General features: G+C 36.3%; 4 protein-coding genes and 1 pseudogene across 7 annotated transcripts; 4 read left to right on the top strand and 1 right to left on the bottom strand.

Annotated features, from left to right (window-relative positions):
* The first annotated feature begins 1,568 nt into the window (after window positions 1-1,568).
* LOC129748093 (uncharacterized) lies at window positions 1,569-4,872 on the top strand. Its single transcript, XM_055742569.1, has 4 exons — window positions 1,569-3,797; window positions 3,854-3,982; window positions 4,044-4,473; window positions 4,555-4,872. Exon 1 carries the CDS (start codon window positions 1,699-1,701, stop codon window positions 2,950-2,952), a length of 1,254 nt encoding a protein of 417 aa, XP_055598544.1. The 5' UTR covers window positions 1,569-1,698; the 3' UTR covers window positions 2,953-3,797; window positions 3,854-3,982; window positions 4,044-4,473; window positions 4,555-4,872.
* A 4,106-nt stretch (window positions 4,873-8,978) lies between these two features.
* LOC129745091 (probable methylcrotonoyl-CoA carboxylase beta chain, mitochondrial) lies at window positions 8,979-10,932 on the top strand (annotated as a pseudogene).
* A 5,029-nt stretch (window positions 10,933-15,961) lies between these two features.
* LOC129748285 (tudor and KH domain-containing protein homolog) lies at window positions 15,962-19,527 on the top strand. Of its 4 annotated transcripts, none has more exons than XM_055742828.1 (5): window positions 15,962-16,166; window positions 16,253-16,472; window positions 16,867-17,381; window positions 17,444-18,226; window positions 18,369-19,527. In XM_055742828.1, exons 3-5 carry the CDS (start codon window positions 16,907-16,909, stop codon window positions 18,974-18,976), a joined length of 1,866 nt encoding a protein of 621 aa, XP_055598803.1. In that variant the 5' UTR covers window positions 15,962-16,166; window positions 16,253-16,472; window positions 16,867-16,906; the 3' UTR covers window positions 18,977-19,527. The 4 variants fall into 4 exon arrangements, with proteins under 4 accessions (XP_055598803.1, XP_055598804.1, XP_055598801.1 ...); XM_055742829.1 differs by having other exon boundaries at window positions 15,962-16,162; XM_055742826.1 differs by lacking the exon at window positions 16,253-16,472.
* A 436-nt stretch (window positions 19,528-19,963) lies between these two features.
* On the top strand, window positions 19,964-20,425 carry LOC129748287 (uncharacterized). Its single transcript, XM_055742830.1, has 2 exons — window positions 19,964-20,081; window positions 20,141-20,425. The coding sequence occupies exons 1-2, from the start codon at window positions 19,991-19,993 to the stop codon at window positions 20,407-20,409; spliced, it is 360 nt and encodes a 119-aa protein (XP_055598805.1). The 5' UTR covers window positions 19,964-19,990; the 3' UTR covers window positions 20,410-20,425.
* A 691-nt stretch (window positions 20,426-21,116) lies between these two features.
* On the bottom strand, window positions 21,117-24,389 carry LOC129745967 (serine/threonine-protein phosphatase PP2A). The gene is made up of 5 exons (XM_055739375.1): window positions 24,372-24,389; window positions 23,733-23,942; window positions 23,145-23,498; window positions 22,891-23,081; window positions 21,117-22,300 (listed from the first exon to the last, which is right to left on the bottom strand). The coding sequence occupies exons 1-5, from the start codon at window positions 24,372-24,374 to the stop codon at window positions 22,228-22,230; spliced, it is 831 nt and encodes a 276-aa protein (XP_055595350.1). The 5' UTR covers window positions 24,375-24,389; the 3' UTR covers window positions 21,117-22,227.
* Between the last annotated feature and the right edge of the window lie 815 nt (window positions 24,390-25,204).

Raw genomic sequence — 25,204 nt, forward strand, 5'->3', positions numbered from 1 at the left:
TAACAATTTAATAATCATCTTTCTATATTTTTCAATAAAATTTGCAATGTAATTGTAATCAAGTTAGAAATTGAAATTTTAAAAATGACAATACACAAAACTTGTAGTTGTAGGAAAACCTGTTTTGAAATAAAATATGTAAAACCAATAAATGGCTCTTAAAATTATGTCTCCGAAAGCTCATATCCCCGAAAATTTTAACGATAGAAGTTTATGTTACACACGATCTAATTTTATGTTAAAAAGGGCAACTTTAGCATCTAATATGATTTAAGTTTACGTCATTGATGATATAATATTATGTCCGAGAAACTATGTCTTCAAGCGTTTCTGCTTTTTCCAGTGTAATTTTATGTCAAAAACGATGCTTCAATTTTGTGCATCCAATTTGACATAATTTTACACCAAAAAATTAATAGTGTGTAGTAAAAATTGTTATAACTGTGTTAATCTTTCTAGATTATTCTTGTCATTCGATGTCTTCGATGTGAGATAACACGAGTCGATTCCAGAAAGTGCTCCATGCAAAAAAACGTCGTTTTAACTGAGCCTCTAATGCTCATCAGAATGGATATGTTTCCTTGTAGTGTCGTCTGAAAATGCCAATAATATTTACTGAAAACTATGAAACGTTCGTAAATGTTTACCGAACATCTTAAAACATTCGGTAATTTCAGTTTTGGTGCACGGCGTATAACGCGAAATGATTCGAGACTCGAGTCATCTCGCGTAATAATCTGTGCATCATAAACTCAAATTATCGAATATTTTACGGTGTTCAATTAAAACTCCTAAATTTGGCAGTTTTCGGTTAATATTACTGGTATTTTCAGACGACACTACAAGCGAAACATATCCATTCTGATGAGCATTAGAGGTTCAGTCAAAACGACGTTATTTTAGCATGGAGCACTTTCTCGAATCGACTCGTGTTATCTCACATCAAAGTTCGTTATTTCGGTAAAAACAAAAAATACCCATTTTTCGGTAAAAAATACCGATTTTTCGGTAAATGTTACCGAAATTTCGGTAGTAATTACAGACATATCGGTAAAAATCACCAGATTTTTGGTAAATATTACCGAACTTTTTGAAGTTGTCTGGTAAAATTTACCGGTAATTCGGTAGTAATTACAGATATTTCGGTAAACTCTACAGATTTTTCGGTAAATATTATCGATATTTTACAGTTTTTTCGGTAAAAATGATCCATATTTCGATTATAATTACGGTATTTCGGTAAAAATTTTAGGAATTTCGGTAAAAATTTTAGGGATTTCGGTAAAAATTTTAGGGATTTCGGTTAGAGTTTTAGGTATTTCGGTAATAATTACAGGTGTTTCGGTGAACTGTACCGGTTGCTCGGTTCATATAACCGAGCTTTATAGTTTTTTGGTTAAAAATGACCGACCTTTCGGTAATACTTAAAGACATTTCGGTTCAACAATACCGGTTTTCGGTAATATAACGAGCTGTCATGTTAACAACTGTCAATATTTTGACAGATGATCTGCCGAGTTTTGGTTATTTTTTACCGAAAAAGGTCCGTAATATTTGACAGCTGTCACTTCTCGGCCATGAAAAAATTACCGAACAGTTTAACGAACTCCACATGTTAGGATTTCGGTAAAATAATTACCGAACTCGGTAATTTTCGTTTACTGTGTATATGGAAACACGGCAAAAAAATATAGTGACATGCTAGAAACGACGAACAGGCAAGGCCTACGTATAGCAACTGGCTGTTCCAAAACTACACCGATAAACTCATTGGCAGCATTAAGTGGCGAAGGCCCACTATCACTAAAACGGGTTTTTTTCACAAAAAAAAGGATTGCTTTGCACATTTACAAAAACGACTTAATTGCACAACAATTACAGTCACTGAACATAAATTCCTTAAAAGCAGAATCACAGTATACGTACATTGAAAGAATATTCATTAAAAACTACAGTGAATTTCAAATACTATACTTACAGGCTAAATCTTGTAACATGCTAAATTTCACGATTAAAGAACAAATTATAGGGTCAACTCTTAAAAAGAAAATAACATCTCCTATAGTACTTAAATCACTTACCCAAAACATGATAAAAACAAGCTACCACCTATACGAACAATGGTTCACGGATGCTTCCAAGTCTGGCCATAAATGCGGACTCGGAGTTTTCGATGCTACCTCGGAAGAGAGCATAAGTCTAGCATTAGCTCATGAAGTAAGTATTACTTCTGCTGAGCTCTTAGCAATACGGGTCGCATTAGAACAAGTAAGAGGCAACGGCATAAGAAAAGTAGTCATATTCACTGATTCACAGGCAGCATGTAAAATACTCAAAAGAGATCTAAAAAACAAAATATTCGACAAAGTTACACTCGACATCTGCACACTAGCAACGCAAAAACAAGCTACAATCCAATGGCTTCCGTCACACATCGGAATAACAGGAAACGAAAAGGCTGATGAACTAGCTAAACTAGGACTAGAATGCCCAGCTATTCTAGAAAATAAACTGCGGTTGGATGATGCAATTAGAAACTACAAAAAGGATTTCATCAACACTACTAACAAATGGTATCAAGATATTGCGACAGAAAATCACAAAGGACTGAAATTTTTCAAATTTCAAAACAATTTTGATCTAAAGCCATGGTACTGGAATTCAGAAATGAATAACAAACAAATACGTACAGCAAATCGACTACTTAGTGGACACGACTATTCACCATACTATCTTGGACTCTTTCGAATCCGTGATACAAAATTATGTGAACTATGTTCAGAAAACTTCACAACAGAACATGCTCTATTCCACTGTATACAGTACAATCACGTTAGAAATCACTACGATTGGGAAAGATACAACAATCTATTCGAATTGATTAACAACTTCGATGAAGACAAAATAAAAGAAGTCTTGGGATTTCTAGAAAAAGCTCGATTAACAATTTAATTAAAAATTGTACTAATTAGACACACCGTGTTATCGAAAATCTGAATAACATTGATACCTATATACCCCGGATCGGAGCGAGTCTCACAAACGGACCGATTACTGTCAAAGTAATGGTTGTCAGTTTGAATCTGTCCAATTTTTATCTGATTTCTGTTCGATTTTTCGGACGATTTCCCCGCGCCAAAATGACAGAAATCGAACAGTACGGATCGGCTCGATTTTTATTCGAATTCGGTTAGATTTCCTTGGCCGGGTTTTCATCAGTCGAAAATGAAACGATCAGTTTTCAGATCTCATAGCAACCATGGTTTCGCTTTGTTTACTTGTCAAAGCTGCAGCACATGTGAAATTCTTTATTTTTCATTAAATTTTTTCGATCCGTTTTGGTCGGTTAGAAATTGTTTCCGTGCGCGAATGTCGAGACGGATTTGAGGTCCACTGCCGCAAATCGAACAGGTGAAGAATGTGCATTTTGACCGAAGCCAACGGGGAGGAAGATGCACATCCAAGCTTTCCTCTTATTTTGCACGGAATCGCGCAGCACATAGGCGGCAACATTCAAGACCCGTCTAGAAGTGGTCAATACGGATCTGAAAGCATTTCGGGCTATGAGATTTTCCCCCAAAAGTTGAAACTATACGAGTGCTGTTTTCTCTAAATGTTTGTATGTCATGTTGACACACAGCAATTAACTGCCGGATAGAAGAACCGATCGGAATTTGCCGAAATATAGTGATCCCAACTTTAAGGCACACATGTCCTCGCCAGAAAATTGAAAATTTACTTCGTTTTAGATGAAACAAGGAGAATTCTTAAGTTTTTACGACGGAAAATGTATTCAGGTAAGTGTTGCTTAAGTTTTCAAACTCAGTTTAGTAATAATTTTTACTTTTTTCAGCTTCTGGAAGTGCTCGAGTTCGAATTGGAACCTATGACGTTGATTTTGAATCTCGGTGCAAAATCTATGATACAATATTCAACAATGAGTCACAGTTGCGAAATCATATGAAAAAAAAAACGTTCTGATGTGAGTATATTCAACGTTAGTTTTTTAGAAAAGTAGATATAAGATATTTTCTTCCTTCCAGAAACATTGCTATTGTTTCCGCGAGTTAGTGGACCGTCACAGCTTCGAAGCCATTTGGTGCGTCATAAGAAGGAAAGAATGCATCCATGTAAGCATTGCGATGTCAGCTGCGAGGAACGGTCGATGCAGACCGCACACTTAAAAAACCATGCGAACGAGCGGCCGCGCGCTTCTAAATTTTGTGGCAACACCAAGAGTTCGTCAAAGGATCCATACCGGGGAAAAGTCGCACATTTGTATCTTCTGTGACAAAGGTTTTACCCTTCCGTGGTAGCTGAAGGTCCACACGAACGAACAATCATTCGAATGTCGCTGTCAGAAACGATTCAACTAGAATGGTACCCATGATACATACTCGAATTCACACGGGCGAGCGACTCTTCAAGTGTACCCAGTGCGAAAATACCTACCCGAGTCAGGGTGAACTTGGCGTGAGTATCATTTTGTTTGCCTAATCACGTTACATTTAATTTAAGTGCTTCCTTCAAATTTATTTTTTTTTTCAATTTTAGCGGAGGCCAAATCACAAGGGTTCGTTCCTGCCGGATGTGTCTTCAAATTTATCGCGGAGCCGACATGCAAGAGGACAATCCATTTAAATTACAGCTGGAGAATAGTTGTCCAGGCACAAAGACACAGGCACAGAGGCACAGCAGCAATCGGCTCGTCCAAAGCAGCAGCATAAGTGAAATTACAACATTTTTGCGATTATTATATCTTACATATATATGTACAAATTTTTCTTTTTTCAAAATAAAGAAACACTGTAAAATGGCTGGAAAATTCATATGATGACGCAATGATGAAATAAATAAAAACAAATTTCTACATGATGGCAATTCGTTCTAAATCGTTCCAATTTTTGTTTGGATTTTGGCCGAAATCGAACCAATTTTTGTTCGAAATTGAGCCGATTTGGTCCGAAATCGTTGTGGTGATATAGAGTATAACACTCTCGGCCAATAAACGAAATCCATACATACATACATACAACAGTCTCGAAAAAACACTTTTGGATACATATTTTTGTACAGTTCAGCTGTTTAGGTTTCCTCGCACAATTCTATTTTGTCCGATCTACAAAGCCGTCATCAAAAAATTTGGAACTGATGTAAACCGCTGCCATTCCATCCCGCATAAGAGCAAGTCCAATGGTGTTGGGAAAAAGTGGTAGGAATTTTGATAGCTGTAGCACAGATGGGAATTTTTGTATCGTGAAAAATAGATCAAAAATGTTGGCCGTCCACCGGTGTGATAGAAAACGAAGGTATAAAATTAGGGGCAACCAGCGATGCCAAGTGCATTTGCTGTTCAGTATTTTTACTATTTTTCCTATTTCGAATTGATCGTTTAAAAATTGAAATCAAATTCACTTTATTGAAATAGTAGTGCTAATACCATTCTTAAAACTTTTTCTAAGTTGTTGAGAGAGTTTTGCATTGGATAAGTATACAGGTTTCACTCAACTGAGCATGTCTCATCTATGAAACAAAAGCTTTGTTGATTTTGTTTGGTTCCGGCACGATTTTTTTTTCATAAACGCTTACAAATCTTTTAAAAAAGTGCTCATTTTCTGCATTCCGGCAGCACAAACTAAAATTTGGAATATGGGGTTTAATTATAAAATAATTTGCGTTTGATATGATTGACACTCGACGAATTAACAGCGAGGGTTCCGTTTTCTAAAGATGATGGACCATTAAAGGCGACGTTAAAACTTTGATACCGGACATTCCGACGGAATAACATTTTTCAAATAAAAAAATGAAACTCCTACTCCCGAAAACCGCTCAAACAAACAAATTTTTTTTACCCAGCTTTTTGGCATCTCTGCGCCTCGAAATGTATGATAGCCAATTCAATTGGCAAGGGCATGACAAAAATTGGCTGTAGGTTTTAAAGAGTTGATTATCTTCTTTGTAATTCGTATCAATTTAAGTGATAAGAGAATTGTTTACAAAAGAAAATATCACTTTATGTTAAAATCCTGAAATTGGTCAATTTCCTTTATTTTCCCCTCAACTAAGGTTTTGAGCATAAGAAAGATGGCAGCACCGAAGCGTTTCATGCACGAATACTGTATTGCAACGCCGACTGTATCACTCGGTTCGGTGTTGTAAAACATCGTGTTTTTCTATCACCCTCGGCCAAAAAGTGTTATACGATACAAATTTTGCAGCGCGAAACTGTTCGAATATCAGATTTTCCCAACACCGGTGTACGGCAAATGTGTTGTGAGGGCACCTGCAACGGTTCAGGCGTAAATATTGGTTTTAAGTATACCAGTTTTAGCACAATTTGAAATTTTAGAATCGGCTGAAACACCCACTCCCCACCGGTGTAGGAGCAAATTTAAAACGGAAACACTTTCATTGCAGACACTCAATAATTGAGAAGAAAAAATCCATTTTATTAGAAAAAATGCATAAGTTTTGAGCTTCACGGTTAGTTGTCTTAAAATTAATTCTACGAATATTCTTTTTGACAGAACAATGATTTCAACTATTCTACCAGGATTTCATTAATTTAAAAGCAAAAATGACTACACAACGAGGAAAAAAGGTCAATTAAAACAATTCTTCAATTAATTCAATCAAATTGCTTTGAATCAATGGAATAAGGTTTTGTTAAATGAAATGAAAAAGCAATCTTTTTTTCAAGTTATTGCTAACATTGATAAAGGAAACGAGAAATGTTTATCCCAAAGTCAAAGGAAATTTTCCTATGATTTGTCGACATTTTTGTTTGACGCAAACTTGTTTCACTATTTGTAAATTTAGGTATGGATACAGAAAATATGCTGATATTGAAGAAAACTTCGACCAATCCATACGAAACTAAAAACCTCTCAATATCTCAAATAAAACAAAAATTATAGAACAAACAATAAACATTTATTTTACCTCATCGAAAAAGTATTGAAATTTTCTTTTAGTTTATTTTTTTTTTTTTTAGAACGCTGACAGGATTCACTAATTCGTAGAGCTCAAATGAAAAGCTTTTTATTCAATTATATTAAATCGAGAATAATGTGACATCTATTATTTATACTTGATATGGTTTTTATTAACATCTATTCTCAATTTATGTTACGTATAGGGTGGTTGAAGCGAAAAAAAAACATTCAAATAATATCTCAAAAAGAAACTATTATCACACCCAATGTTACCCAAACATGTGTGAAAGAAATCATTGTTGGCTAAAATTTTCTCACCGTGAACTAAATCGGTCTGTCGTATATTTTGAAATCCTGTTCCAAATTTGCATGAATTTGGAACAAAGGCGTATAACTGTTGGGAATTTCGAAATCGATAACTGTGCTAAAACAGCAATATACGACACCGGTGCCAGCCAAAATGTTTTAGCGTGGTCGAAAACCGTGTTTTGCATCTACCGTTGGGACAGCCCTGATGTGTTGTAAACCTTCAAAATTTCTATCTCCATCTCAACCAGTGAACTTGCTCTAAATATGGATTATAACCAAACGATTTCTTGAATAGTCAACAGACGATTTGATGAATCGTAAAAAAAAGTTTAGCAAACGATTATTCAAACTGTAAAATATATTGGTTGAATCGTGAATACCGAATTCACAGTATTTTGAATATGTCGTTAGGTTATGTAATTGTTTAAAACTGTTAAAACATTTATATGAGGGAACTGTTCAACAAACAGTTGAGATAACATCCAAAAACCACCCATGGATAGTGTACTTGGGTTGTCAAATTGTTTCTGTTACAGTTTTTTAAAAGGTTACCTATTGTAACCAAACATTTATAGCAATAGTCGTGAAACGATTGGATATGATGTTCCTCAACGTTATGCAAACGGTTAAGAGAATCGTGCTCTAATGGAGCACGCACACAGGCGTAAAATATGGAGATTTCGGATTACATGATAAATAATGCTATTAAATATTATTTAATTTTATTACTTACATATAAGTTTGTTTTTCATTATAAATATGTACATAATCAATTCCCCTATCGTAGTCATCCAATGTGGTTCAAATGCTTTTGTGGCATCTACCTAAGATATTTTGAGGTGCTGTTGAAGAAACTGTCGGATGGGTAAAAACTCGCTTTCAGCTAGGTTGAGCTTTGCTGGCAGTATCCTACTCCTCAGACTACGACGGTTCTTGATAAAAACCATGGTCACTGTTTCCATGTTTGTCAGAATTTCACTTCTAAACTCAACTCTCAACTGTTGAGTTTCTTCTGGTAGCCACCCGGATCGGAACGAATATCGCAACCGGACCGATTACTGTCAAACTATTAGTTGTCAGTTTGAATCTATTCGATTTCCCTTCGAATTCTGTTGGATTTCCCAACCATTTCTCCGCTGCCATACAATGACAGAAATCAAAATCGATCAGTTCGCATCAGTTCGGCTTCGATTCGAATTCTGTCAGTTTTACTTGGCGGGTCCAGAGATGCCAACTGCCAACTGACGAAAGTTCAAAAAGTCTAAATCTGGAAGGTTGACATCACTGGCTGGACTGTCAATCGAAAACGATTCGAAACGTTTATGTTTTTTTTCTCATCGGTTCGGTCGGTCGGTTCGGTCCATGATGCCTCTAGACTAGGACTTATCGTCATGCTGCTCAGGCGCCTAACGTTGCGCCTATTTTACTATTTCAGCTCATCGGTTTCCTCATTCAAAAGTGCCAAAAACTTCATCTGGTTTTCCCAAATGCTACCCATCAGATCCGATCAGATCAGATGATGTTCCTGCAGGAGGGCCAGCCGCTTCTCGGACGATGGAATGTAACGCCTCGCCATGTTACCATCCGATTCGATGACTTTCTGCTGCTTCTAGATAGCTCTTGAAAGAAAAAAGTGTCGAATAAGCATAAATTTGTCATAAGTAATGCAAAATTAATGTTACTCACCGCTACCGACAAAGCTGGCACCGTCGTTTATAGGTCCAACTTCTTCCAGCTTTGCTTACCAGCCCGGAGCTCAGCCGGAAGATTTTGTTTCGATTCTATGAATTATTTTTTGCAAAAATCAAGGCGAAATCTTTGTCTAAGCAATATCTTGATGATTGGCAAAACTTCGTGTTTTACAAAAAATAAGAGCACCTGGCATCCCAGCCAGCCAGCAGCCAGCCGAACAGCCAGCTGTCAAATTTCGGCTCCTCCTCCGCATCCAACCCTCGTCTACTTTTTGCCAAAGAGAGACCACCATATCTAGAGGCATCATGGTTCGGTCGGTACGTGCGTGCGCGGCAGCTTCGGTATACCGCTATAGCATTCAATGTGGATGTAGCCAGTGGATGTGGATGTAGCCAATGTGGACAGTAGCTTGTAGGTCGGTTCATATTTCCGAAGCCAACGTGATCCAAACCACGATCGATCGCCAATCGGCCGAGTTTAAGGTTGGATTTATTTAACTCGCTTTTTTTTGCTGGTGTTGTTACCAAGAGCTTGTTTTTTTTGCAGGAGAACCATGCGCAGATGAACGAATTAGTAACGGAACTGAAAACTATAACACAAGAGGTATTAAGCGGAGGTGGACCAGAAGCCGTAAAGAGACATGTCAGCAAGGGTAAGCTGCTGGTGAAAGATCGGATCAACCGACTGATCGATCCCGGATCGCCGTTTTTAGAGTTCAACACGTTGGTAGCGCTGAATGTCTACGGAAAGGATGTTGTGAATTCAGCGGGAATCGTTACTGGAGTTGGTCGTGTCCAGGGGGTGGATTGTGTTATCGTTGCCAATGATGCCACGGTGAAAGGTGGTACCTACTATCCGATTGCATTTCGGAAAAAATTTCTACAATCAGGCGAACATGTCGGCCCAAGGTGTTCCACAAATCGCGGTCGTAATGGGCTCTTGCACTGCTGGAGGCGCCTATGTTCCGGCTATGGCTGATGAAAGCATCATCGTTAAAAAGAAGGGTACGATTTTCTTAGCTGGACCACCGCTAGTCAAGGCAGCAACTGGAGAAGTTGTTTCAGCCGAAGATCTTGGTGGAGCGGATCTTCATTGCTGAACTTCAGGCGTAACTGATCATTACGCAGTTGATGATGAGCATGCGCTTTATTTGGCAAGACAAGTAGTTCAGAATTTGAACCGTCATAGTAGATATGATGAACAGGCGGGCTATTCTAAGAAAGAAATGGTATGTTCCGTTGAAACATGTGGAAAGATGTTTTGATCTTATGTTTAACTTTTTACAGATGGATCATGACAGCTTGAGTTTTCAACCGAATCCGGAACCTCCCCTGTATAGCCCAGAAGATCTCTACGGAATTGTTGGAGCCAACTTGACCAAATCTTTCGATGTTCGTGAGGATATTGCCCGCATATTTGACGGAAGCCGGTTTATAGAATTTAAGAAATTCTACGGAGAAACCATCGTGTGCGGTTATGCTATGCTATGTATGGTCAACTGGTAGGAGTGATTGGCAACAACGGTGTGCCGTTTTCCGAGAGTGCTCTCAAGGGGGCTCACTTCTTACAACTGTGTGCTCAGAAAAAGATTCCACTTATCTTCCTCCAAAATATTACTGGTTTCATGGTGGGTCGAGATGCCGAAGCTGGCGGTATAGCTAAAAACGGTGCCAAAATGGTTACTGCCGTTGCCTGTGCCAAAGTTCCCAAACTAACCCTTTTGATTGGTGGCTCGTATGGTGCCGGAAACTATGGCATGTGCGGTCGCGCCTACTCACCGCAATTCCTATACATGTGGCCCAACAGCCGTATTTCGGTTATGGGAGGCTCCCAGGCAGTTGGTGTCTTGGCACAAATCACCGAAGAACAGTACAAGCGCACTGGTAAAGAGTGGAACGATGCGAGTGGAGACAAAATCAATTTCAATCACAAAATGAAAAATATTGTATTTCGTATATATTTTTATTGCCACAAAAAACTTATTAAAATTATGTACAAAAATTATTTGGGTGTTTTATTTACAATTTTAATCCGAACAAAAATTGACATCAGGGCAGAAAAACAACAAAAACAGCAGGGCAAAGCGTTCGGATTTTTTGTCCGATTTCGATCGGAAAACCGTCAAATTTTGATGGGAAAGCCATCAGATTTTGGTAGGAAATCTAACCGATTTCCGTCTTGAAACGACCCGGTTGTTTTGACAGCTCACTCGCAAAAACTTATCGTCGTCAGGAAAGTTGTTTCACCAGGGCACTGAATTCGTCGGAAATCGGTTGGATTTCTCGTCAGAATTCTAACCGATTCTCGGGTTGAACGGTTCGAAATCCTACCGATTTTGGGCCGATTTTTCGATCCGGGCAAAGATGTACATTCCTGGGGGGTAACGAATATGAAATTATTATTTTTCACAACATTATTACCTGTGATATTACCTTCTGATTGTTATTAAAGTTGAATCCATTGGCTCCTGGACGTTTTGGCTTAGCAAACAGGGGTGTCAGGTGTCCTGATTTATCAGGATTTGTCCTGATTTTCGAGAGACCGTCCTGATTTTTCAAAAACGCTTGAATTGTCCTGATTTTTGAAAAATGGCCCTTAAATGTCCTGATTTGTCCTGATTTTTTAAAAATATCCAAATCATAACTAAATTTATTGTTAAATCAAACAAATCTCAAAGAAAATAGTTCAACCAGTTGAACCAATGAGATTCTTTGATTCAAATGACATTAAAATGAGGTTTTTCGATATTAACTGCAGGCCACCCAAGGTTGTTCTCACTTCAGTTGCATAATTCGAGGCGTTTTCAGCACCTATATTTCGCCTTTAGTTATGCAATCGGAGCAGAACTGCATTTTGTTTTCACCAATTCGGGGGTGTCCTGAAAAATCCTGATTTTTTCTTCGCGGTGTCCTGATTTTCGACAAAACGACCTGGCACCTCTGTTAGCAAAACCCACATCAAGCAGCACGATCGCAACATTTTACAATCTTGTTTACTTTTTACTAGTGTGGGGCAGTGGTGCCAATTTTAGGTATTTTTCGATTTGTACTAATTTTTATCCAAAAACTAAAAAAAAAACAAAAGCTTTTAAGTTTACAAGTACGATGAACGCGAAAAGTGGCAAACGCGAATAAGAAGTAAAATGCAGATACGTTAAACATAATCGAACCTTCCTCAATTAAGTACCTACAATCATTGAAATCGAGACATACAGGGACATACAGAAGACAAATTTCAAATCAGTGTTATCGTTAAAACATCTCCGAAACGTTCTAGTTTTTGTGAGTTTTCGACGACACAAAATTCGCCATTTCCATTTTTACTAATATGTCCTCCTTTTAGTTAATAATTGCATTCAAGCAAAAGATTCGCTGACGGCTTGTGCACATTTTGAAATAGCAAGTCATTATGGTTTAAATTCAATTGTTTTTTACGAAAATATAGATCAATTTCCACGACATCAACAGAAATCTGTCTATTATCTGCTTATAAAATCAATAAACTTGTTCATCAATGTATGCTGATTTTTCTAAAAATCATCTGACATCTCTGGCACCCTCATTTCGGCTATTTTTGACGTGAGTGTGAAAGAAGGCATGGACGCTACGGATAACGGTTTGAGATCATTTTTACGATTATTGATAAAATTCAAGTTATCCTCAAAACCGTTCATTCACTTATTCAGATAACATCACTTTTCCACATGAACGTTCATGTTTCGTTCTAATCGTTTAAGAAATAAAGTTTAATATAATAGCTACGTTTACAGAAACAATCACTATTTCTGAAGCCGTAGATGTTTCGTATGGACTGTTTAAGATATAGTTTTTTAGTATGCGGGATTCCATCTCATGAAAGTGGCGCATTGAACAGACTGATTGTTTGCGACAGCGGTGTCATATATACAGATTTATCTGTATTATACAGATTTTCCAACGTCAATACAGATAAGATACAGATACAGATTTTTATACAGATTTTTAAACATTGATACAGATTTATACAGATTTTTTAGAAAAAAAACATCAAAATCAATTGTTGATGAATGGGTTTCCATGAGATCACTGAGTTAAATCTTTTTAAACCTTTATCTTTCCAACTGCAGTATACCGCTAATGCTTGCAACAGCACAAATAATTTATCCAGACCTTTAACTTCTACAAGTAAGCTTTTGTGACGACTATAACCATGTCCATGTTATTGATTCTAGGTTATTAGAAGCTTCAATAGTCTTTTTTCTCATCATCATCAATTAATTGTTTTAACGGCAAATGATAGCCCCCCAAACAAAGTACACAAATTTTGATAATAAAATCAGTATAAAATCTCTTCTTAAGTCAGATATCTATAAAGAAGAGTTGTTTTTAAGATTATTACTTTAAGAGAGTTTTAAAAAGAAAATAGATCGAGAGTCATATAGCAAATTCTTATTTCAGATTCAATTAGGTTTGCATCGTCAGTATTTTAATTCAAAACCCTTTAACTGAATAAAGTAGGAGAATACTTTTGAATTTTAAAACAAATTCATTTCTTATACGATATGCAGTTTTTTTTAAACCAGCATACTTATTAAAACGAGTTTTAGTTCATAAATTCAGGAAAAAATTATCGAAATTTAATTTCGATGTTTCATTACGATTTCAATAAAGATTTGTCTTTATGGTCCATGCACTGATTTGAAATGACCTCATTAATAAAATTTTATCAACAGAAATCCACAATCACTGAAGTTTATATTACATTTCATATTTTTATCTTAATTTGTCGAGTTTTATATTGCAGAATACTGTAAAAAAATTTCAGGTATTTATTGTATTTGAGTTATTCAAAATGAATGATGAACAAAATTTAATGAACAAAATACAATACTTCATATTTCTTGAGGTATGAGTCAAAACGTTTTGTAGACTTCGGCAAGATTGGGGAATAAGATAAATCTTCAATATAAAGACTTTTTTGAATGATGTCAGAAATAGATATTATTTAATTTTTTTTAAAGCGTTGTGTTTCTGAAACTAAAATATCTAAGCAAGATATATGAATGATTGATTGAATAAAAGATAACAGAAAAATTTCTGTTTAAAATCTGTTTGACAGGAACCCAACATCCTTGTGTAATGTGAATTTGAATTTCAAGTTTCGTTTTTATTACCGATAACATGTTTATATCCAGGTCAGGGATTGACTTTTATACTAGAATAAAAATACTATGTTATTGAATCAGATTCAAATATCTCTTTAATAATTATGTAATTAACTTTCATTAATAACTTGAATTAATAGAGGTGAACCAGCCTGTGGCTGAAAACCTCTTTAATAAAGACAAAAAAAAATAACTTGAATTCTATTTTCGTACTTAAATATACATTTATAAGTTTTGAGATTTGAAAAATAAGGTTGAGAAAATTCAATAAACAGAAATGAGATTCTTTACTCAGAATAACATTCATTAATATTTGGTTAATTATTTAGTATTGTATCTGAAAATAATCCTAAATCTCACGCATTTCGCTTTCCGATTTTACAATTACAAAAATAGTTTGAAAGTTTTATGTATTAAAATGGAAGGATGCTCAACAAAATGCTGCTCAAATTCGACAAACTATTAAAATTTGCTACTAAGGTTGTTAGGTTGCGGCCAGCAAAAATGCATTTTTTAATTTTTTTGAGTAAACTAGCCTTTATTAATATTTTCATATCTAACAAAAAAACTTACAAATTTTATCACTCTAGATCAGTGGTTTTCAAAGTGGTCCCTACCGCCCCATTGGGGACGTTGCGAACTTCCAAAGGGGTGGTGAGCTCAGGTTTGGAATTTGGGGAGCGCTGGAAGGGCTCAGGGGGACGGTGAGGTCGTTCCGAAATCACGAAACAACGTAGATTTGAAATAATAACGAGTAAACACGAAGCAAAATAATGAAATTACATCACTAAACATAAAATTACAGCCATGATTAAGACTAAAATATACATAATTTCGCAGAGCTGCAAAGTAAGTTTTGCCCTTGTATCTCAATCACGAGCAGATTTTTTTAAATTGTCATTTTTATACGATGTTGATCTAGTTTTGTCAGTTTTAACTAGATTTCACTGAAAATATTAATTAAAAATATGGAAAGAATAAAGAAATTTTTGCATAGCGAACTTTTATTCTTTTATTTCTTCGTTTGATAAAGTTACAAATTTGTTACTGTTTTTGTATGAAAAAAAGGTGAAAAATCGTATTTTAAATACTGTTGTACACTCAATGTACACATTGTTTCCGACTGTTTAAAATAATTTATAAGGAAAAATAAAAAAAAAATCATGAAATAAGCTTTCCAGATTTTTCTCTAAACGTAGCTGAAATTTTTATTCAAAAACTTGGAAAAATCTCGAACATTGGATTTCATAATTTTCAACTCTTAAATCTCGCTTGTGCGCCCAAAAACCAGGAATTTTTCATAAAATTTCGAAAAAAAGGCGAAATATAAACATATGAAAAATTTAAGATATTAGTTTTGTTTTCAAAGCAAACTGATTTTCTTCAAGTTTAAATATTTGTTCTGGAAATGGTTGTTCATCGTTCCTGATCATAAAATTTTAAAGTTTTTTTTAATTCTCTAAGGGGGGCGTTGAACTAAAAAAAATGCAAAAGGAGCCGGTGAGTAAAAAAAAGTTTGAAAACCACTGCTCTAGATTAAGTTCAATTAATGAAATAAATTGTCAATTTTTGAATAATGAATACGTTAAAACTAAAGAGACTATAGTATATAGTATAGTAGTTTACTACAGGCTCGTTAGTTAAAACCATTAAAACTGCATATTGAGCAATAAGCTAACATAGAAAACAATAATAGAAGTTTTGGGTGGATTAAGTCCAAATACAGATAAATACAGATTTTTTTATGAGGCTGATACAGATTTTTTTAAAAACCATCTGACAACCCTGGTTTGCGATGAAAATGACAACTGGATTAAAAGGTGTGCGTGAAACATTCCGCGTATTGTATTTGTATTGTATTAGTGTTGGGTGCGAACGAAAGCCAGCTGACAAACACCTTGCTTGCCGTGCCGAATGCTGCAGCACGATTTCGTGAAAAAAGTTGTGGTCGCGATGTGATCAAAATTACTTTGGAATATTGCCGATAGCAACGTTATTAAAATTGCCAAAACCAAAAGACCTGAAACAATTTATTGATCTTGTTGACGCTCGATAGGATTTGAAAAAGCCTCGGATTAAGGTTGGTAAGTGGTTTCAGTGTCTTTAACCTAGCCTAAAATATTGAATTTTAAGTTCAAGGCTATCTATGGTTTTTTTTATCTACATATAGGTACATAATCTTCAGGGTCAAGCCGACAAGTTGGCGTCATCGATTAGTCGTGGCGGTCTTTCTTTGATTTTTGATTCGTAATTATCATGTATTGAAACCAATAAAATGAAGACTTGTCACAGATAAACGAAAAAAGCCAACAGCATTGGTTATCGTTTTGATGTTGCTGCTTACGGAAAGCATGGCGAACTGTTTAGCAGCACTCATCTCAGTTAATTTGGTAAACAAATTTAGAAACAAGGAATGCTCACAACTTGCGTAACAACGATTTATCCAGCTTAAGTGCATATCATGATCAAACTTGAATGCGATCTGTAGATCTTTTGTAGATTATGTCATCTAGAAAAGTTAATTATAGAGCGAAGTTTGTATTTGTCGGTGACGTCACCGACAATCACCCTCAGATGTTGTTTTTTTCGAAATCTATAAGGATAGCTGAATTGAAGTTGTTACATTTTTTTTCCCTTCAATATCAATATCAATAAAAATGTTGAGGGCGTTGTTTATACTAATTTTTACTTAATTCTAAACAAACAGTTTCTTGTGCAAAATAATTTATTTAATTTCTTACTTCATCGTTACTGTAGTAATAAACTGTTTTTATGTTCTTAAAGTTTCCAGCGGCGTCAGGCAGGACTGGATAAATAAACAATAATGCTGAAATCCACAGCTTCGATGCCAATAATACTTGGCCTATCTCTACTGAGTGTCGGTAGCGCTTGTGTCTATGCATATATCAGAAAGAAAAAAGATGAATTTCCACCCGAAACACCCGATAGTATCGAATCGGAATATGAAGAAACTGGTCCGATATCCAACATTCGCAACAAGTTAGTTCGTATGCTTAGCAAACCGGAAGAAGAAGTCAAAACTATTGAGGTAACCCTGTCCAATTCCGTTGTTCCCCTGGTGGTAGGAAGAAAGGGTGCTACGCTAAAATACATACAAGAAAAATCTAAAACTTCAATTCGGTTCCGCGAGCTAGACGGGTCACATCAAATTTGCGAAATACGTGGTACAGATGCTGGAATAAGAGAAGCAGACGAACTCATTATGAAAGAGGCTTCCCGACAGGTAACAATAACGGAAGAAGTTTTGGTACCGATGACGGCATGTAATAAAATTATTGGTTAGTAGCATGTGGTTGCTACTTGTTGGATGAAGCAGTTCATTTTCTTACTATATTTGTAGGTCGCTGTGGAGATGCCCTGCAGGAAATATGCCGTAAATCTTTGGCCAAAGTTTGGATTGAAGGAAGTGCTGCAATTTACGATAATCGTAGAATAATGATAACAGGCACGCAAAGTCAAATAAACGTGGCAAAGTCGCTTATTGAGGAAAAGGTTAAAGCCGATGCCGAACTACGTAAAACTCAAGCTGATTTGGAGATTAAACGGGAACCACGAATTCGATCGCCCCCGACTAGCCTGGCAATAACTCCGGTTGTGCGAGAAATTCGCCCAAACATTGAGAAACTTAAATCTACAAATTCTTCGGGGCAATTGGAAGTTTTCGTATCAGCTGTTGTATCTCCCAGTCGTTTTTACCTACAGCTTGTAGGACCACAATCTGCAGAACTAGATAAACTAGTTGAAACAATGACGGATTATTATAACCAAGAAGACAATAGAGATTCACATAAAATACGCAAGCCATACCTCGGACAAATAGTGGCTGCTTTATTAAACGCTGATAACAAATGGTACCGAGCAGAAGTCGTGGCCATCCAGCCCAACGAGTTCATCACCGGCCAGGTAGTGTTGGATTTGTACTTTGTCGATTACGGTGACAATCAATTCGTACAGCCATCAGAAGTATATGAACTGCGACCCGATTTTTTGGCCCTACGTTTTCAAGCCATTGAATGTTTTCTGGCACATGTTGAACCGAACACGGTGGTCACTTCTACTACCAACATTGGGGCCGACGATTGGGAACGTGCTGCAGTAACTCGTTTTGAGGAACTCACTTACGGTAAGTCGAAGAAATGGAGAGTGGGTGTTATTCAAACTAATCCAAAGATAATGTTTACTTTCTGTATGCATATTTTTGTGCAAGCTTGTTTAAGGTATTCGTATGCTTATAGCTCAAACGAAACCTTTTTTTTCTTTTTCAGTTGCTCAATGGAGAAAACTGCTTTCAAGAACTGTAACATACAAAAACAAAGGACTTCGAGGCAGCAGGGAAGGTCGCGAAGGCTCCCCTGTACCCGGCGTTGAGTTGTATGATACTACACAACCTGGAGCTGATATTGATATTGCAATCGAACTGGTAAACGAAGGATACGCACGCGTAACTCCAAACTTTGGTGATCTTACGCGTAGTCATGTCTTACGACTAGACGGAGGATTTCGTTCTTCCAACGAAAAACTGAACGACACTTCAAAGGCTTCATCAACCGGATCACTGACTCCAATTCTCTCCAGTCGTAAGATTCTACAAGAAAAAGCTCAAGATGAACCTAGCTCTACAACATCCCCTGATAAAATTTCATCAACCAACGCGAGTGCTTATTTTGGTGGTAGTTTAGTGGAAGCAAAAGGCGTTCAAAACGCAAAGTTGGCTGGAGTATCTTCATCTACAAGTGATTTTATAGAATCACAGAAGGAAGCGACTAATGGCAAAAGCGCAGAAACGAATCATAGCAACAAAGGATTTTTTACGCGTGATTGGAACGAGTTGGTAGAAGAAGAGGAGGGAAAGAAAAACAGTCTGATATCATGAATTACTTTAGAATATTGGTACTGGCTACAGCATAATGAATATCCACTAAAAGCTAGCGGAAAGTTTTTCAGTTATTGTAAATAGAATTTATTATTTATTTCGCTGCTTCATTATGATTCATAGAATATCGTTAGTTATGAGATTTTGTTTAGGTATTCTTACACTTCAATATGCTCATATTGTGGTTTTTTTTAACTTAAACTATTAACAACAAACAATATTTTTCAATGTAAAAATCAATCAATTTTAGGGTGTAGAACACTGTTAAACAGTAAACACATGTTAGAAAAGTATAACACACCAGTGTGATAGTTTTTAAAACTTTGAAAAAAGTATTAGGGATGTAGAAAATTTGATTTTTTGTTTCGGGATTTTAAGTATCTACGGCTTATTCATCCCCTTACAGTAGAAATTTGAACGATTCAAAAGCTACTATAAAATAAGAAGGATATGAAATTTTATTCGCCACGAAGAATTATCATGTGTGGAAATCAACTAACTATTGACGGTTGATCTGTTTTATGATGGATTGAATATTTGAAATAAGTTTCTTCTTTCTGATCTACTTTAATACTTTGAATACATTTCTTCTTCCATATTCATGGCTTGTATGTCGTTTCATTGCATTATCCGAAATATTCCTGGTACGGTACGGTAGGTACACATTATTGAATTTTTCTATAGCAAACAGCTCGAACTACTAGGAACAGTAACAAAAAAAGCAGTTTCCTAGAGAATGATTCCTGGAATTGCTTGGTTTCTACAACAATGAGCTCACTTTGCATAAAACTTTTTCTAAATCAATTTCGCCATCAGTTCCGTAAAAGATTAAGCTTAAATGTAATACGTAATCGACAACGATTTATGCTGCTGATCAAACGTACCATGGCTGAATGATTTGTCCAGAAACGCGTGCAAGCGTAACACGATCAGCGTTAATATAAATCAACTTTTTGTGACTTTTCTTTTTCACTAGTTGATCTGCTGTTTACTGCGTTTAACGTGTTCATTAGAATGTTAACTTTTAGTATAAAAACAGCTTTCCAAGTACAGCTTATAGCATTATGCGGGATAATTGCCGTGAATACCATCATTATTGAACTCGGTAAGTCTTCTTCTATATTCATCTTAGCAATAAATTTCTAATTATAGTGCATGGTCTAGAACCACAGGTGAAAGTATCGCAACAAGGTGAAATTTTGCGCCGTTCTATAAGCGTGGATGAAAATCCACAAAATTTCCATGAAGTCGATGCCTTTGGAGATGACTACGTTGACTTTGGCGCAAGGACTGGTTCTGATGGAGCATTCTTTTGGCATGCCAACTATCCGGTAGAAGAACGAAAAGAGAGAAGCTTCGAACGCTACGAAAGTAATTCCAACGAGAAAAACGAGTTTGATTACCATCTTGAAGATGAATTAGATAATAAATAAAGAAGAAAACCACTTATAGGACTTTTTCAAGCAACTGGTTTTTTTTAGCCATAATAAATCTTACCGTGGTCAAAATCCCGAGCCTAAAATAAAAAAGAAGTCCAAAATTCTTATGTACTTTCCAAATAACAAACGACGTACTACAGTTCACGACACTTACGTTTTTACTAACGAAAAAAGGAATTAAATTTACCTTTTTTGTCGACCGGTTTCGAGCTCGATATTGCCCATCTACAGGACGATGTCCGACTGACCAGATGAAGGAAAAACGCTGATACATGTTCATACTATCCAATAGTATTCGTCGAAGAGTGGTGAGGTTGTTGAAAATTCGGTTTGAGCAAGTTGAAAAGCGGTGATATGATTGCTTTTCAACTTGCTCAAATGGATAGTACCTATGAACATGTATTAGTGTTTTTCCTTCATCTGGTTAGTCGGACATCGTCCTGTAGATGGGCAATATCGAGCCCGAAACCGGTCGAGAGAAAAGGTAAATTTAATTCCTTTTCCGTAAGTAAAAACGTTTAGCGTCGTGTTCTGTAATACGTCGTATGTTATTTGTGCAGCATAAGTTTTTACGTTTAGCACAACCAGTAAAATGAGTGTACCTACCAACTTTTTCGAGAAAATTACCAATTGGCCTACGGCCGCGCCAATAACAGTTTTGCGTTTCTCAATTAATCTCTACCAAAGAGAAGCTCGTCCTGTTTTGTTTTCTTGCACAGTTTATTCTTGCATCTTGAATCAAAATCATATAAATGACACATTTTGCAATTTGCAATCATATCGAAAATTGCGCTTTTTTGTTCTCACTTATTCGGAGCAGCGAAGTTTGCAGTTCACTTGTTATTCCAGCTGTTGCTGCTGCTGCGGTTTTGCATGCTTGATTTCAATTTTCTAATTTGTTACGGCTAAGAAGTGATACGCGGAATAGGACGACGATTCATAAAAGAAAAATAAAGTGTATAAAATCAAAAGAGAAAAATATAACACGGAAAATTACACGAGTTAACAGTGGCGATATTATTACAATTTTTGCAGATGTATGGATGAATGTGCGCGCGCGGGGTGCATTTCAAATGAGTGTTTATCATGATGAGAAAAAGATTTGGATCCCTTTTTATTTGTTTCATCATGCTGCGCGGTATTCTCAGACTGGATTTCTCTGCGGGTTATCGTTATTTGTTTCACCGTGGAATTTGGTTAAGAGTGTAAAAGGCGTGACTAAAAAAGGACACCGAGTAAATTTGTTTAGATCCTGGCTAGAATTTCCCGGCTAAAGATGAGTATATGCGTTTTGTCTCCGTTGGACTTTCAATATAACATCCACTATTTTCGCTCCAACAACAACAAGTGGGTGTGTACGGGATGGATGGATGATGCGTGCTCTTTATACGATTAGCGAAATGTGTTTTCTGTTCAACTGTGTGTTGGGTGTGAGGTGAAGTTATTTCAGGCTTAGTTCTGGATTTCCGTGTGTCAGTAGCTTAATGTTTCTTAGTATGTTGGCTCGCAAGATTCAGCTGGTTATTTCTTATTTCCTTTATTTCTTGCTCTGACTAAGTAGCTCCCCGTCTCACTGCAAACGTGAGTGTGTATTGAATACGATCTACGTGTTCTTCCTTTGCCTTCTCCTTTTTCTTTCCGCTTGCTAACGGATTTTCTGCTTCTTGCAAGTTTAACACTTTTACGGCTTTTATCCTTTTTTTTTGTATTAAATAATAATATTTTCTTATAATTATTATTTATATTTTTATTATTAGGTATATTACTTTTGTTTAATTTGTAGTGTGTATTACAATATTCGTTATGATATTCTTAAAGGAAATAGTCGGGTGTTCTTCTAGTCACGTGTGGTTCACCGCGACGTGGAGCTGGATCAAATTGTAGGCTGAAAATAAAGGGAAAAAACATATTTTAAAACTGTTTTTATTTTATTACATTTTTCTTTTAGTTAGTATAAGAATAAAAAATAGAACATAAAATATTGTCCTTGTTTTCTCGACAATTTTCTTTAAGTGAACTTTTAATAATTAAAATCATTTAATATCTATAGAAAATGCCTGAGAAAATAGACAAAACTTAATCCCAGATTATATATTTGTTAATAAAATAGCTGCGATTTTCAAACACTTTATGACAATGTTTTCCTAGAAATCTCTGTACACCAGAAATTCATTACATTGCATGGTTCTACATAATTTTTCAATATGGAAAATACTCTAGCTATTCGATTGCGCATTTAATTATGTGAATAAATTAATAAATAATAAACAAATAAATTATTAATAAATAAATTAATAAATAAATTAATAATATAAATTAAGAATCTCAGCTAAGGAGTTCATTCCTCAAAATCGGAACTGATCGAGTTAAGTGTATTTTCGCATAATTCCTCGATGTTATGTTTAGTTTTTATAACGTTACACAACGTAATGAAGAAAATTGGTAATAAAATAATAAAACCATCGAAATACTTACAATGAAAACTTCAGTGAATCGTCTAATTCCATTAATGCTGCCTGATTACCGCATCGATAACAGTAGTTTGGTGCGGAGAATATTGTAACAACGTTGCGATCGTGGCACCAGTTGTAACCTTCCATGACCAGTTGATGCGCCCGGGAAACCAACGTCAACCCGTTCGAATGATTGAATAGCTCTGATATATCCTGTAACGAGATTGTAAGGTATTAATCGTTGCAAACAATGGAGAAAATCGATAGCTAACTAACCTGACCAAAAGTGTAACCAGCACCACGTGGCGAGATTCCCCAGCCACCTCGGTCGTCCGGATCGGACCACAGCAGATCGCACATAGGCCCTTCGTGTGGTACTTCCTGTAGTCTGTCCAAGGCCCGGATGTGATCTAGAGTATCAATCGAAGGACTTAGACCACCATGCAAACAGAAAATTTGACCATCGACCAGGGCCGTGAGCGGGAGATAATCGAACAAATCGGTAAAGTACTTCCAAACGTTCGGGTTGCCATACTTTCGTAAGCACTCATCGTAGAAGCCGTACACCTGTGTGATCTGGCGGGATTCGTGGTTGCCACGCAGGATTGTAATTCTCTCTCGGAACCGAACCTGAGAAATGGAATACAGATGAATGAGAATACAACTTTTTTTTTTATTAATAATTGATTGATTGATTCTGTGCCTGCCTTATATTCTAATCTTGTCAGTTACATAACACATTCAACTCTCAACCTGGATGGAAAGTTGGTTATCCAATTTGTCAAAATCGTTGCCATTTTCATGACAATCTGATATCTCCTCTACATATTCACATAAAGAATGCCAATAAACGTGGCATTTTACCTTGAGCGCAACCAGTAACGTCACTGTCTCCACTGAATAGTAGCCACGATCAACATAATCGCCCATGAACAGATAGTTGGTATCCGGCGATCGTCCGCCTATCCGAAAAAGTTCCATCAAGTCGTGAAACTGGCCATGCACGTCGCCGCATACCGTGACCGGACATTTTACTTCCTGCACGTTTGATTCCTTTGCCAATATTTCCTTTGCCTGTGGGTAAAAAAAGAATGAGAAAAAACATTAAAAATATGTTCAAGTCACAAGTATCATATATCAGGTTCTGAATTTATAAAAGAATATAGAAAGATATAATTTTGAAACCAAAATATCTCAAGCACTGAAATTGAAACGCTTCAATACTGCTCGATACGAGCCTATTCTTAATTACTTGTGTGGAAAGTCAAAAACAACAGAGAATATTCGTAACACATTAACAACCCAGTTACAGTATTTATTTGAACTCCAGCTTAGCTAAGACAGCACATTTCTATCGCCAGTCGCCTTCGTTTCTCTTGTATAACATATGATGGAGAAAAGAGTAATACTAGGTACTGCAGTCAACTAGTTTTACACGTGAGTAGTAGCTTGGTAGTAGGTACATTTTCGACTTAAACCAGAAGAAATAGATGAAAATTGCACCATTTAATCAGCGACTTGTGAGTCCAAAAAAGGTATCAACCAGGCACGATAAACATATAGTTCTTTATTGATATTGAAAACATACGAAAAAAAAATTTCATGGAAGAAGCCCTAGCACAAATCAATGATGAAACTCAAGACAACGCTGAACACACACTCACTTAGAGGGCTATCGTAGACTAAATGATGTTGTTTGGCTTGCCACTAATCATACACCTAACGTCGACCTTATCCGCCGAGTGCTTTCTTGCCATTTGCTAGCCGACCGCACAATGAAAACTACGTAGATACAAAATTTAGCACTGGGAGGTGTTTAAAATGACGCCAATTGATTGGACCCAATTAGTGGCTTTTAGTTTGAACCAGCCGGAGCGCGGAAAAGTGATACTCGCAAGCAGGGTAAACCTTTTTTAACGTTTGCCTTCATTTATTACGATTACAAAAAAAAAAATGGAATATGACCAAATTTAACTTTTTCTTCCAAAATCGATAGTTTCAAAGTTATCAATCGATGCTTTCACACATTTTAGTTTAGCTTGAATAAGAATAATATAGGATTATATCCGTGGGTAGATATAGAAATGTACTGTAAACTGGGTCGAGTTTTCCAATCTGTTGTGGAAACTCCTACGCCATGAATTATAAATCAATGCTCTTCGAAGTGGTGGAGAACGAAAGATAATAAAAGAAAATACAACAGCACAACACAAACCGAAAATAATTTCCAATACTCTGTCCTAGTCTTACGAGAATTAGCGCAATCATCGTCGCAACTGCGGAGAGATTTTCATGTCACCTTGTCGCATTGGTTCAAGTTCAACCGAAAAAAAAAC

This window comes from Uranotaenia lowii, chromosome 2 (genome assembly GCF_029784155.1).
Source record: "Uranotaenia lowii strain MFRU-FL chromosome 2, ASM2978415v1, whole genome shotgun sequence".
Classification (NCBI taxonomy): Eukaryota; Metazoa; Arthropoda; class Insecta; order Diptera; family Culicidae; genus Uranotaenia; species Uranotaenia lowii.

What these genes read in the sequence shown, in the direction of transcription:
- LOC129748287 (XM_055742830.1), top strand. Translation starts at nt 19,991, where the DNA reads ATGTTAACTTTTAGTATAAAAACAGCTTTCCAAGTACAGCTTATAGCA. An exon ending in TACCATCATTATTGAACTCG is followed by an intron (nt 20,082 to 20,140) that starts GTAAGTCTTCTT and finishes TGCATGGTCTAG; the next exon opens with AACCACAGGTGAAAGTATCG.
- LOC129745967 (XM_055739375.1), bottom strand. An exon ending in CGTTACTGGTTGCGCTCAAG is followed by an intron (nt 23,499 to 23,732) that starts GTAAAATGCCAC and finishes TCCATTTCTCAG; the next exon opens with GTTCGGTTCCGAGAGAGAAT. An exon ending in CTGGTTACACTTTTGGTCAG is followed by an intron (nt 23,082 to 23,144) that starts GTTAGTTAGCTA and finishes ATCTCGTTACAG; the next exon opens with GATATATCAGAGCTATTCAA.
- LOC129748285 (XM_055742828.1), top strand. Translation starts at nt 16,907, where the DNA reads ATGCTGAAATCCACAGCTTCGATGCCAATAATACTTGGCCTATCTCTA. An exon ending in GGCATGTAATAAAATTATTG is followed by an intron (nt 17,382 to 17,443) that starts GTTAGTAGCATG and finishes CTATATTTGTAG; the next exon opens with GTCGCTGTGGAGATGCCCTG. An exon ending in TTTTGAGGAACTCACTTACG is followed by an intron (nt 18,227 to 18,368) that starts GTAAGTCGAAGA and finishes TTTCTTTTTCAG; the next exon opens with TTGCTCAATGGAGAAAACTG.
- LOC129748093 (XM_055742569.1), top strand. Translation starts at nt 1,699, where the DNA reads ATGCTAGAAACGACGAACAGGCAAGGCCTACGTATAGCAACTGGCTGT.